General features: G+C 52.7%; 1 protein-coding gene across 1 annotated transcript in view; it reads left to right on the forward strand.

Annotated features, from left to right (window-relative positions):
• Positions 1–49: 49 nt before the first annotated feature.
• The window catches only part of DGAT2 (diacylglycerol O-acyltransferase 2), a 30,635-nt gene continuing 17,351 nt past the window's right edge, over positions 50–13,333 (forward strand). The window contains exon 1 of the mRNA XM_081543161.1: positions 50–304. Within this exon, the coding sequence (XP_081399287.1) occupies positions 265–304 (40 nt within the window). The 5' untranslated portion in view covers positions 50–264. The remainder of the gene's footprint in view (positions 305–13,333) is intronic.

Raw genomic sequence — 13,333 nt, forward strand, 5'->3', positions numbered from 1 at the left:
GCCCCGCCCCCTTATGAGGTTACAAAGTGCCGCGCTCCGAGCCGCGGACGCAGTGGCCGTGGCTGTGGCCGTGGCCGTGGCCAAGGTTCCGCTCTCCGCCGCTGCTCTGGCCTGTCTGGCGGCCCGCCCCTCCGCACCCCCGGCCGTAGCGGTCCCCGCACTCCCCTGCTTGGCGCGAAGCCCTGGCCCCAGCGGCCGGGGCATGGGCCAGGGACGCGGGGTCAGGCGGCTTCCCCCGGGGCCCCAACCTGTACTGGCTTCGTCATGAAGACCCTCATAGCCGCCTACTCCGGGGTCCTGCGAGGTGAGCATCGGGCCCGGCTGCCTGGAGCGAGGGCTCTGACTGAGGAACCGTGCTGCCCCCTCAGGCCTCTGGGAGCGGGACTAAGGGTCTGGGAGATGAACTGTCACAGCCCAGGGTTTGCAGGGCTTTGCCGGCTTCCTCCTGGGGCCATACAGCTGCGAGAGGGCTTTCAGGAAAGGAGGTGATGAAGGGCTCCAAGGTAGGCAGGAGTGTGTCGGTATAGTGGGAGTTTGTTGCTGGAGGGTGGGCCGCTCTGGGGGCTGAGGTCCCAACCCCTTTCTTTTCTTTTGGGAAGGCTTGCGGCCCCCTCCCCGACCACCACTCCCATTCTTCCCCCCTGCTCATCTGGGTCTGAGATGAGGTTAGAATAATGGTCTGATCCAGGCCACCTGGCAGGGAAGTCATGTGGGCGCATTCTCCACCTTAGCACTCATCAATTTTGGGGACCTCTGTTACATCACTTCTTTTTTTCCAGCCTGTGAGATAGGATGTTACCTGAGAACTCTTCTCCAGCTCCTAGCACTGCTCCTGGCCCCTGGCAGTTCCCTCCATCCCTCCTCACCTGGTTGATCAAGCTGTGAGGCACTGGATGGGGCAGGCCATCAGACCGGGAACATGCCTGGCTGGGACAGGTGTGCCCACACTGTCCTCTGCCCCCTACCCAGCCCAGGCTTGGGAGCCCACTCAGCAGCGACTGTGAGCCTGGCATGCTTAGAAGATAGGACAAGAGGACCCGGGGGACCCTTCAGTGTGGTCTGTGCTGCTGTTCCACCATGTGGAATTGAGGTCCTCTGTGAATCAGGGGCAGAGTTGAGATCAAACTCCAGAGCTTTTCCCGCTCAAGGAAGAGCATCCCTTCTATGTCCTGTACCTCTCACGTATACTTGGAGAAACTGAGGTGGGAGGAGGCATGATCTGCCCAAGGTTTCCCTAACAGGGCCTTGGCCAGGGGATTAAATACAAATCCAGGAGACCTTGGGACATCCTCACAGCTGCCCTGGTCTGTCTTGCTTAAATCCTCCCTCCCTCGACCTAAAGTCTTTATTCAGCTTGCTGAACCTCTCCTACTTAGGATTTTTCTTTAGTAACTAACAATAGCCTACTCCAACCCCTCCATTATAAAAATAAAACGTACAAATTATTGGATTTTGAAAAATATGGAAAAACAGGAAGAAAATGAAAAGTTCCTGGTTAATTGACTATCCAAAGATAGCTTCCTAATACCATTTTAGTATATTTCATTATAATTTTATTTGTACACATCATTTAGGTAAGATTGAGGGCATGATGTGGATATAGTTCTAAATCCTGTTTTCTCCCTCTTGATGTTAAATATTGAGTATTTCCTTCTGTTACTCCAAATCACTTACAATATTCTAGTCGCTGCTGGGTAACCACCCTGAGCTGTACCACAGTTTAATCGTGTCCTAGGCATTGGCCTTTTTCCCTGTGTGGCTGTTGGTGTGATTATCTGCCCCTCTTGGTCTGAGTGCCACTCACTGCCCTTGGAGAGGTACCTAGCTGCTGTTGCCATCCTGGGGACATGCAGCCTGAGCTGTCCCATGCACTCAGCCTGATAGCCTCTGACAATCTCTGCTCTCACTTAAAAGTGCTTGTCCATTCACTGTGCCATTTAATGCCCGTAACTGAGAAGGAAGGACCCTACCCAAGTTCATGCTTTTAAAAGTGCTTTTGTCTCCAGGCAGTGAGATAGGGTTGCTCTCTCTGGGAGTGGTCCTTCCTGGAGATACCCTTCCCTCATCTCTGCTATCTGCAGAGGTGAGTTGTATCTTCCAGGAGCAGGTGACCCTGACTTCCTCATTTTTGACTTAGAATTTGTTATTCAGAAGGATGTCCAGTAAGTGATTTTGACCAAGTCACTTACTGTCCTTTCAGGAGCATGTCTCCATGTTTTAATCAAGTCTTGAAAACTTTTTTTTTTTTTTTTAAACTGGCTGCAAACAATTCCATCATGGAGTGTAGAAAGAGCTGGCATGAAATGCAAACCAATCACTTTAGCTGTCTGGGATTCTCTTTGATGAAAGACTGGGTGGGGAAGGGAGGGAGCTGAAGCAAACGTTGTGTTATCTGGCATCTCCATTAGACCTGCTTTCTACATCCTTGGTCTTTGAAGACACTCCCCAGTGGCCTCGTTTTTACCGATAAAGTCTCATTGCTGGGAGGTGATGAACACTCTGTCAGTGGTGATATTTAAGGGGACACCATGGCTTCTGTGAAGGGAAGACCTGTGATGGGTGAGATTGAAATAGATACCTTGGTGTCTGGTTTCCTGGGCAAAAAAAAAAAAAAGCCAGCTGTGGGGGCAGGTGGGTGTGTGCTGCATGTGTGCTGGGAGTTTGTAGGGGAGACAGGAGTCTCTGTTGGTATTTTCTAATATCTGAAGAATTTACCTGTGCCAAGGGTGGAAGATGCAGAGTTATTCATATTTGCATCCTTGCCTTTGCCCCTGGGTTTAAGGCCCTTCTGATCAGAGCCCTCTGATACCTGCCTGAATACCCAGGGTTCACCACAAGACCTAGCATGAAATGGTGGCAGCTTCAGTAAAATTCTGAACTGATTTGTTCTGAGTGGCCCCCCAAAAGCAAGGTCAGGAACAGGGCTGGGATTCCTGTGGGCGGGGGGTGCAGATTTGATATAATGGAGGAATGCTTTCTGACAGCCACTGCAACAGGTTTGGTGTGGGTGGGGTGGAGCTCCCCATCACTGGGAGTGTGCAAGCAGGAGCTTAGTAGGAGGTGAAACTAAGAGGCTGGATTGTTGGAGGGTTGACACCTAACTTAGTTCTAAATCGTAGGATGAGAACATGGTTTTCATATTCCCCATCCCCCAGTTCTATATAGCTTTCCCCCCTCCCCTACACCACTTCCCCAAATGCACAAATGCCACTTTGGGGTTATCTGTGCTACTGAGGGCTCTTCTGGGCTGGGAAAGGAGGACCAAGAGTAGTATTTTATTAGCAGACTCGGTGACTCAGTAGCCAGTGTGGAAATCCTGCCCCACCCCCATCCTCCCACCCCTAAGTTCTGCAGCAAGTACTTGAGTCATAAAATCACAGCTCTCCGGCAGTGCTGGGTCGGGGGCAGCTCTCACATTACAGATGGAACACTGAGGGCCCCGGAGAGAAGAGACTAGACCAGGGTTATCAAAGCCAGGGTTAGAACCCAGATCCACCTCCCAGTCACTGGCTGCCTTAAAGTAAGAGAGAAGTGTGGTGAAGCCGTGAAGGGCCGAGTGCAGGGCTCTGGCCACTGCAGGTGCTCATTTCCTGAATGAGTGAAGGGTTTTCCGGGACCATGATGGGGCTGGCAGATCACCCCTTCTCGTGCATTTTCAAGAAGATGTCCCAACTTGCCTTGATGAGTAGACTGCACCATGAACCCCGGAACTCTGAGGCCAAGGTAACAGCCAGTTGCCCTTCATTGTATTCCAAACCTTCCAAACTCCCCCTTGTGGCTATGGAACCCCCTGTGAGCAGCCCTCACTCCTCTGCTTCCATGTCCTGCTCCAGAATGGCTGGGGTCTTCCTGTTCCCCTAGGATTCCCATCAGTTCAGTCCTACCTCAGGGCCTTTGCATTGGCTGTGACCTGCCCAGGTCACTGCATGGCTGTCTTTCAACCATTCAGTCTCCTCTCGGAGGGCTTTTCTGACCATACCATCTGGAGAACTGTCCCATCCTGTTGTATTTTTTATAGTCCTTCTCATTAGCTACATTCTCAGGTGTACTTTTCTGTTTAGGTGATGGCCTGCTCCAGAAGAATGTCAGCCCCTTGGGAACAGGGACTCTGTCTATCTTTCTCAGTGTTTGTCCCAGCACTGAGCACAGTGCCTGGAGTGTAGTAGGTGCTCAGTAAATATTTGTTGAATGAATGAATCATTAATGCGACTTCAGCCCTCCCGAGCTCTGCTCCTTCCTCTTGGCAAGAAGCCCTGCTTTGTGCTTCAGTGTGAGTCCTCAGTGCTTCCTCAGGCCGCCTCTGTGCCCACCTGTGCTAGATGCTGGGCCTGCAGCTATCCCCTGCCCTGGAGGCTCCACGGTCTCGAGGAGCTGGCTCCAAGGCTGAGTGCCGGGGGCATGGGGTGCTCAGCACAGTCCCCCTCATTGCTTCCAGGGTTTAGGAGCCAGAGAGCAAGGATTTCAGCCCTGGCTCCCCTCAAGGACCTAGCTGGGTGTCTCTCTTCTCTGAGGATCTCATTCCCCCTCAGTGGAAAATAGGATCAGAAACTCTCAGACTGTCAAGGATGCAAGGGTTTAGGTTAACACGAATGGAAAGTGCTTTGTAAACTAGCTTGTGACTTGCCTGTGAGTCCTTGACACTCATTTTATGTGACACATGCAACAGTCGCCAACACTGTGATGGGTGGCAGACTGCTCTGGGGCATCCAGGAAGGCTTCTTACGGTGGAGACTTGGGCGTAGACCCTTTAGTTTATTGGTGGAGCACCTGTGTGTGTCAGACTCTGCCACACACATGTCAATCCCTGGTCCCTGCCTTTGAGGAAATGAGACTAGGGGGATGACAGTGCACAGTGATCCATGCAGTGATGGGGGAGGAAGCATGGGGAACTGAGGAGGCCTGGAAGTGAGGGTTTGGCAGCTAAATCATCCTGGCATCAGGGAAGGCTTCCTGGAAGAGGTGACAGTCAATCTGGATAGTGAAAGATGAACCAGTGTTACTGAGACCATCAAGAATCTTCAGGTACAGGGACCAGCATAAATAGAGGCATGAGATTTGGGTGGGAAGGAAAGTCTGACGGCAGGACCTCTGGGCTACTAACCTGAGCTGAGGTCCCAATGTGCTGAGAGATAAGGGAGACAGAAGATGCTGTATCCAGGCAGGGGCTGGCTTGCATATGCACTTTGCAGGGGTTGTTGGTGGAGATTTGAGAGCTGGGAAAGGAGCCTGGTACAGGCAGTTTCTTGGCCTGTACCACTTCTGGAACCTCCTGGGTGTGGAGCTGCTGCTGGCAGTTTTGAGGGCTTGGGGCTAGGAGTCTCAGTCTCCTCATCTGTAAAATGAGCCCATGATGACAATATCTGCCCAGGTTATGGTACAGACCCAAGGAAGCTGAAGCCACACACCCTTTGGGCAAATTGACACAAGCAAGGAATGTGAATTCATTTTACTATTAGAGCAGATCTAGAGGCCAGAAGGCTCACTCTGCCTCTGCTTCCTGTGTGACCTTGGGCATGACCCTCCCTCTTAGGGCCTCAGCCTCATCTGTACAGTAAGGAGGGCTGCATAAGGCAGCCCACCTGGGTTCATTCCAGCTCTGCTGCAGAAATGTGATTCTGATCATGCCCCGGACTGCTGTGGGATCCAGGGGCCAACCTCCTCCTCATTCGTGTCCTCAACTTGTCCTTGTGAAAATGGACGCCTGTCCTGCTTGGGGCCCAGGTACATGCCCTAGAAAACCTAGCTCCCCACACTTGCTCATGTACTGTGATAAGGGCCTATTTTGAGGACTCCTTGGTGGTGACATACCCACAAGCTAGTGGTGTTGCCATGGCAACCCCTACCATTTCAGTAGCTATTCTTTTAATGTGTCAGAAGATGGGGGTATCGAAAGCAGAGCTTTGGGGTCCTCAGCAGTCACCTCCAGGGTCCCAGTCGCAGTTTCAGAGTCTCAGGAACTTGGCGTTCTAAGAGCCCCACTTCCTTGACCTCATCTCCCAGGACCCTACCCTACTGCATGAAAACCAATACTTGAAAATCCAAGCCTCTGGAGCAGCCCAAGGAGGGGCTTTAGTCTCTTTAGGGGGATCTTCTGTGGATAAAAATTCATTAGTCAATCTAAGTTGTCAAGACCTCAGATTTCAACTAATCTAACCCAAACCCCTAATGAATGCCATTGGGAAACAGACCTAGAGAGGAGAGGAGGAGGAGGCCCAAATTCCCAGTATATCTGTGGATGCCTAGGATGCCTGGCTTCCTGCCAGGATGCTCTGTGGGGGGCCCTGAGGACCAACTGAGGAATCCACTGAGTCCATGCAGGGCCCTGATGGGCCAGCCAGGGGCCTCCCAGTGGGCACACCCACCACCGCAGTGTGTGTTGGCTTTCCATTTGGGTCAGAAGTCCCAGTGGGCCCTGCTTTAAGGACACTTCATTTTCTTTAAGGTTACCTGATTAAACACCTAACCCTTAAAGGGGAGATTATTAGCTTTCCAGAGAAGAAATCACCAGCATATTGGGATCAGGTGAACAGCTGGTGAGTTGCCACAGAGCCCTTATGCCATCTGAAGTTGGTGGAGGGCATGGGAGGAGTGGGCAGCAATCTTCCCTGCTGTCAGGGTGGAGCCTGGTCAGTCATCTATGTTCTTGGAACTCCTTGGCCTGGCATTTCCAGTCCTCCATGGCTCCCCCTGCACATTCTTAACTAGCCTCACCCATTCACATGGCCTGGTTGAACTACTTGCAGTTAATTCCTTAACCTTGTGCCCTTTCTCCCTTCCAGTTCTTTGCCAGTGCTGTCTGCTGGACTCCAGGACCTGAGTTCCTGGCCCTGTGCCTCCCTTCTGTCAGCCTGGCAAACTTACTCATCCTCTACCTCTCACCTGACGCATCCCTGAGAGCATCCTCCAGGCCAGTTGGGTACCTCTTGTGGACTCCTCAGCCATGACCTACCCTCTATGCCTGATTGTTCACAGCCCTGTCTCCCCTAGCCATAGCTGAGGTGGGCAGCCCCAGGGCAGAGCTCTGCCTCCCACAAAAGCCCAAGAAGCAGAGGAGAGGCAGGGTCTGGCAGTTCCTATCCTAGGGCAGCACCTAGCCTGACCTGTAAAGGCTACTTGGAAAGTACTTGCTGAATGACTGTTAACATTCAGCCTCCACCCTTCTCTGCCTCCTTCTGGAATCTTGCACTTTTGCCCCTGGCCTTGAAGATGTGGCATTTATTTGGCACTTGGCCTGGCTTCCTGGACTTCAAGGGGTCTCCCGGGAGTCAGAATGTCCATCTCTCTGCTTCGATGCAGACTCGTGCCCGGCCCTTTGCAGAAGCTTGGGGCAACTTCTTCACTGTCCATTTGGAGGCTGCTGGACCAGGGCAGAGCTTCAGTCTGGCTAGGCCCACGTGTGGCATCCTTGAAGCTGGGGAATGTGAGCAGGATGATGTCCCCACTCAGGAGACCCTGGCAGCTGTCCACATCTCTGTGACCTCACTGGCACCCTCCTAGCTCTCTAACAGACATGCCACATGCTGTTTGTCTCTTTTCCATAGGTTGTTTGGATTCCTCCCAACAACTGCTACATCCCAGAGAAGGAGGACACTGAGTCTTAGATGGGGAAATGACTTTCAGGGTCTCACCATAAATGATAGAGCCAGGGTTTGAATCCTAAGTGTACTGACGCCAACGCCTCTGCTCCAAGACAGGACAGGGGTTATTACACCCATTCGTCAGATGAGGAAACCCAGGCTTACTTGGTAATTATCCCGCATTCACACAGGTCTTGACTTTTATGACGCTTCTGTCTATTGTTTAATTCTCACAAGAATCTAGCGAGGTGGGTATTAGCCCCACTGTACAGATGAGGAAACTGAGGCTTGCATAGGAAGTGAATCACCAAGGCTACACTCCTGCAAGTTGGAGGCCAGGTTCTCTGGACGGCCATCCTCCTGTCTTCCTTAGTTTCTCTAGGCTGGTGAGCCCCTTCCCAGGACGCCAGTAGCAAAGGAGAGTAGGGGTGGCCGTGTGGGCCACCCAGAGGCCTGACCTGGGAATGTAATGTATGCTCCTGCCTCCATGTGGAGGGAAGTCAGCCTTACTCAGGGCTTCCTCTCCTCAGGGCTGAGAATCCTCTTATCTCTCCCTCTAGCTTATTGCCCCAAATTTTGTTCCCTCATAGCTTTCATCACTGCCTGACGTTACATCCTACATTTATATGTAGGTGCTTTGTCTCTCCCTCAGCAGAATCTAGGCCCCCTAACAGGTGAGACTCGACCTGCTGTGCTCACTGCTATTTCCCCAGGGGCTGATAACAGTATTGGGCGCTTCATAAGTGCTCCATGCTCATCCCTCCCCACTCACCTCCTCCAGGAGGCCACTTTTGGCCGCTTGAGCCCTGCCCTCATCGTCTGTTTTGGGTTAATGTGAGCCTCCGTTCCTGGGTCTTTGAACATTCCAGCCTCCGGCCTGCCTCTCTGTAACTCCCTCTGAGTCTCTGTCCTGGCCGGTGCCCGCGCCCACAGTGCCCACTTTCCTCCTTACTGCCTCCCAGATCTTGTCTTCTGGGCCCTGCTGAGGCCTCGCTGCCTCCTCGGAGCCTCCCCTCCTACCCCTACTCTGTTCCCTCTCCTCTTAACACATAACCTCATAGTCATACATGTCCTGAAATGCTGTGGTTGCTTATCATTCCTCTCCCACTCTGGTCAGTGGTACAAGCCATGATGAGAGCTAATCCCCTAACAGGTGTCAGTCATGCAACAGGTGCCAAATGGACCTTACATGTATTTTTGTTTTTTTTAATCTTGCCAACCTTCGTGAGAGAGATTCTTATCCTCACTTTATGTATTTTGTTTTGTTTGGCTGCACTGGGTGTTCACTGTGGCACATGAGCTTTCTCTAATTGTGGCGTGCAGGCTTAGTTGCCCTGTGGCAGGTGGAATCTTAGTTCCCCGACCTATGCCCTTGCATTGGAAGGCAGATTCTTAGCCACTGGACCACCAGAGAAGCCCCCTTATTCTCACTTTAGAGATGAGAAACTAAAGCTGAGAGAAGCTAAGTGACTTGCCCCAGGTCACAGAGCCGTGCAGGGGCAGGGCTGGCCCAACACCCTTTCTCAGATAATGGGGACTGGGGCTCAGACCCTGCACTCTCAGACCAGGATGAGAGGAAACCCTGGTTTCATCAGTCCTAGGTGCGGCCTGGTCAATTTGCTGTCAGATGTTGGGCAAAGAAGCGTTTCACACCCGACCTGGGCCCAGAGGTGTTTGGTTCTACTGCTGTGGGCAGCTTCAGCTTAGCTCTTGTAGCAGCTTCTCAACCTGTGGGAGTGTGTGGGTGGGAGTTCACATTCCTTGCATAGCCAGTCTACAAGAGAATGACCCCATGAAACTTGGGACATGGTTGAGGCAGAGAGGCAGCCCTCCCTTTCCTGGGGTGTATTCCTGAGATCCGGATGTGGACTGGCTGGTGTAGTGAGGACCAGCCCTCAGGAGCTTCGCACCATGAAAATGCCGAGGGACTCAAAGCTCAGATGCCTGCCTTGAGTCCTGCCTGATTCCTCTAGACCATGACCTCAAAACAAGTGGTTTAACATCTTTTGGCCTCACTTTGCCTCAGTTTCCATCTCTGTGAAATGAGTCTGCCCCTCCCTGCCTGTCTACCTTCCCGGAGAATGCTGTGGGACAGGGAAGCCGCATATAGATATGGGGGCAGGGGGCTCTTCTCTGGGGGTAAGAGAGCTTCTCTGGGCTTCTCTCTCACAGCTGTACTCCCTCTGCCCTCCCAAATCCAGGAGCAAAGGAGCTGTATAAAATAAATGGTGAAATCAGTGGTGGCCTGGAGCAGCTGTTTGGATTGGTTACTGAAAGTTTCTCTTCATAGAACAAGTCAAGTTACTCTATTGCCGTCTCATCTTCCTTCATGAAAAAAAGACATCTGTAGGAAGTGGGTTCTGTTCTTATCATGGCAGGGTTAGTGCGGACTCATGCTCAGAGAGGAGAAGGCAATGGCAACCCACTCCAGTCCTCTTGCCTGGAAAATCCCATGGATGGAGGAGCCTGGTAGGCTGCAGTCCATGGGGTCGCTGGGAGTCGGACACGACTGAGCGATTTCACTTTCACTTTTCACTTTCATGCATTGGAGAAGGAAATGGCAACCCACTCCTGTACTCTTGCCTGGAGAATCCCAGGGACGGGGGAGCCTGGTGGGCGGCCGTCTCTGGGGTCACACAGAGTCGGACACGACTGAAGCGACTTAGCAGCAGCAGCATGCTCAGAGAAGGAGAGAAAGGCTCACTCCCCCACCCACTACTCCATCTCTGGGGTCCTCAGTGATAAGCCTGGAAGCCATCCTGTCTGGCAACTCAGTTGTAACTTGAGCATCCTGGCCTTCAGCTGCCTCTGGGACTTATAGGTTTGTTCATTCACACAGTAAACCTCTGTGAGCTCCTTCTCTTGTCAGTCTAGCTGGGCTCTGGGCACATGAATGAATCAAGTACCCTCCTTGGAACTTAAGAGATGCTGCCTGAGGAAGATGCCCAAGGAAGTAGATACTGGCTTCAATGGACTGGTGCTGAGAGAGCGTGCAGAGTGCAGTGTGCCAGCAGAGGCTGGGGAGGGGTAGCAAGGGAGCAGATTGGAGCTGAGATTTGGCCAAATGTTGAGGCTCCCTGCCAGGCCCACCTAGAACTGTGGGACAGTTGGGCTGGGTATGAAGGTAGTGGCAGTGATGACATCTGACTGAAGCACTGGCATCCACACCAGCCACAACTGAGACAGAAGAGATGCTGACAGCTGAGTGGTGAGGGCTGGACCTGGGGGTGCCCAGCTGAAGCCTTGCTTCCCATCTGCTGAGCAACTGTACCAGAGCTGTTGCAAGGTGGTGTGTGTCTAGGTGATGTCCTCAGAAGGGTGGGCACCGGGGTCCAAGCAGTCAAAGAGATCATAGAAGTCATCTTCCCCACCACCATTTTTTATATAGGGAAATCAAAGCCCAGAGAGGCGAAGCGACTTGGCCAAGAGGACACAGGAGTCAGTGATACAACTGGGACCGGAACCCCCAGGCCTGCCACCACTTAACTTACTACACAAAATGCGTGCCCCTCACCTGCCCCTCTGGAGGAAAATAGGCCCTGCATTTTCTCCTGTCCCCTCCCAGCCTTCCCCCACTTTCTTTTGGGGAGAAGAGAGAAGGAACTTGGGGAGACCAGCACAGGAACAGAATGCTGGCCTAGAAGTTAGTCTTGAATTGAATCCAACTTTGCCACCGTCTGGTCAAGTGACCTTGGCTATATCACTTCCTCAAGCCTTTCTCACCATCAAAGTGGCAATGATGATGCCAAACTCACAGGGCTGGTGAGAAACCGGAGTTCCTGAGGAAGTACATTGGAGGCTCTGAAGCGGCCTGTCACCCAGCCCTGCAGAGAGAGCCGAGGTGGAGGATGGGGGCCTGAGGAATAGCCAGAGCAGAGATCTGCTCCTTTTGCTCAGCAAACCTTGCTGAGTGTTGACTCTGGGCCAGACTCTGAGAGGCCACTAGCTGGATCAGACTCAGGCCCTTGGGCAGCTCCTAATGTGATGAGAGTGGGCTTGTAACCAGCAGTTGGTACAAGGTGAGGGGCTGTGGGAGCCTAAAAGGAAGACGCCCTTCCTCTCTTAATTCCCTCTTTTGCTGGCCTCCTACCTTCATCTGCTGACAGGTTCTCTCCAAGATGGGTGGGGGCTGGTGAGATGGCCCCAGACAGTTCCATGCTTGCATGGGCCTTAGAGCCAATAATCCCAGAGAAGGAAAGCCCACCTCTCTGAGGGCTTACCTATTTGGGTTTTGAAGGACAAGCTGCTTTATCTCATTGTCAGGGGGTCATCAGGTGGACAAGGCAAGCAGCAGCTTTATAGGCAAGGGAGCAATGACTGGATACTTCTTAGATCCATAGGGGCTTCCACTGGGCCTATGGTTCAGCATCATGGACAGGCCAGCTCCTGGGGCTGGGCTCTGTGGTCAACCAGGTTGGGATGGTCTGGCCAAGAGGCAGCCAAGTGGTCTCGGGCCTGAGGGACACAGAGTGGCCTCCTGGCCTCCCCCCTCCCCAGGCAGCCCCACACTGTGCCGCCCAAGGAACACCAGCCCCTCCTCAGTGGACTTTGCATTTCCTACTTGGTTGCAGAGTGGGCTGCGGCCAGTAGTTGGGATGGGGCAGGGAGGATAGACTGAGGAGGCTGGAACAAGCCTGGCTCTGGGGCTATAGGAACACTTCAGGCCTCTTCTCTGTGTGGATAATCCACTGAACAAGACATTATGCATTTCCTGTACCCTGACTTTATCTAATTGCAAGAGACCTGCAATAGCAGATGGATTTGGATTAGGAAACAAGGAAGAATTTTTCAATTGTTTCAGTGGGGGATATGTCACCAACATGGACTTACTGTGTGCACCCCACCCCCAAAGCAGGAGAGCTCCATGTCATGAGGGCGGCCAGTTGGTTGGCCCTGACCCAACAACAGAGGCTAGACAGCGAGTCCTTTCCTCAAGCACTCTTCATGGTCCTGTTCACAGTAGGAAGTGGTCAAATGAGATTATGTCTGATGCCCTTCCTTCCATCACCCTTTTTCTCCAGCCCAGTAGAAAGTGGAGGCCCCCAGCTCCTCCTTGCACACTCCCCACCCCAAACTTATCCTACCTGAGACTTTGGACTGAGCAGATCTCAGTTCAGTAAATCCAGGCTGGGGCCCTGCATTTCTAAACAGCTCCTAGGGTGGACTCTGAGTAGGGAGGTGCTGGAGAACATTCTATCTTCTCTGCAGCAAAGGTGCCCAGCCTGCTCCAGACCAAGAGCAGGGACTCACTTGCCATAACCCCTGCTTGCCTTCATTCCACACAGCTTAGGAGGGAGAGCCAGCAGCTAGGGGTCCCTTGGACAGGGGGTTCAGGCCTGTGCTTCACCTCACTTCCCTCCCTCCTATACTCACCCAGGACTGTCTTCTCACGTCTGAGCACAGACCACCCTTGGACCTGCTGTGTCCCATGGGCAGAGCCCTTTGTGTTTGGCATCTGCTGTGCCCTGAATCCAGGTCCCAGCCGTGGCTGGGTAGCCCTGGGCAACTCAGTGCTCCTCTCCTCAGCCTCCCCAGAGTTCCAGATGGACTGTACCAGAAGACCCCAGAGGGCTCTCAGGCTCCAGGATGGGGTGTTGAGAAAGGGTAGAGGTGGAAAGGGCTGTGATGGTGGATATATATATTGAGAGCAGAGCAACAGTCATGTGCCAGACCTCTGGAGTTCCTGTGTGGCTCAGCCTCTTCATCTGCTTTGGTGAATTCACACACCACCACCTCTACCCTGGGTATGGCTGCTC

This window comes from Giraffa tippelskirchi, chromosome 11 (genome assembly GCF_054371585.1).
Source record: "Giraffa tippelskirchi isolate mGirTip1 chromosome 11, T2T-mGirTip1v1.2.pri, whole genome shotgun sequence".
In the NCBI taxonomy this organism is placed as follows: Eukaryota; Metazoa; Chordata; class Mammalia; order Artiodactyla; family Giraffidae; genus Giraffa; species Giraffa tippelskirchi.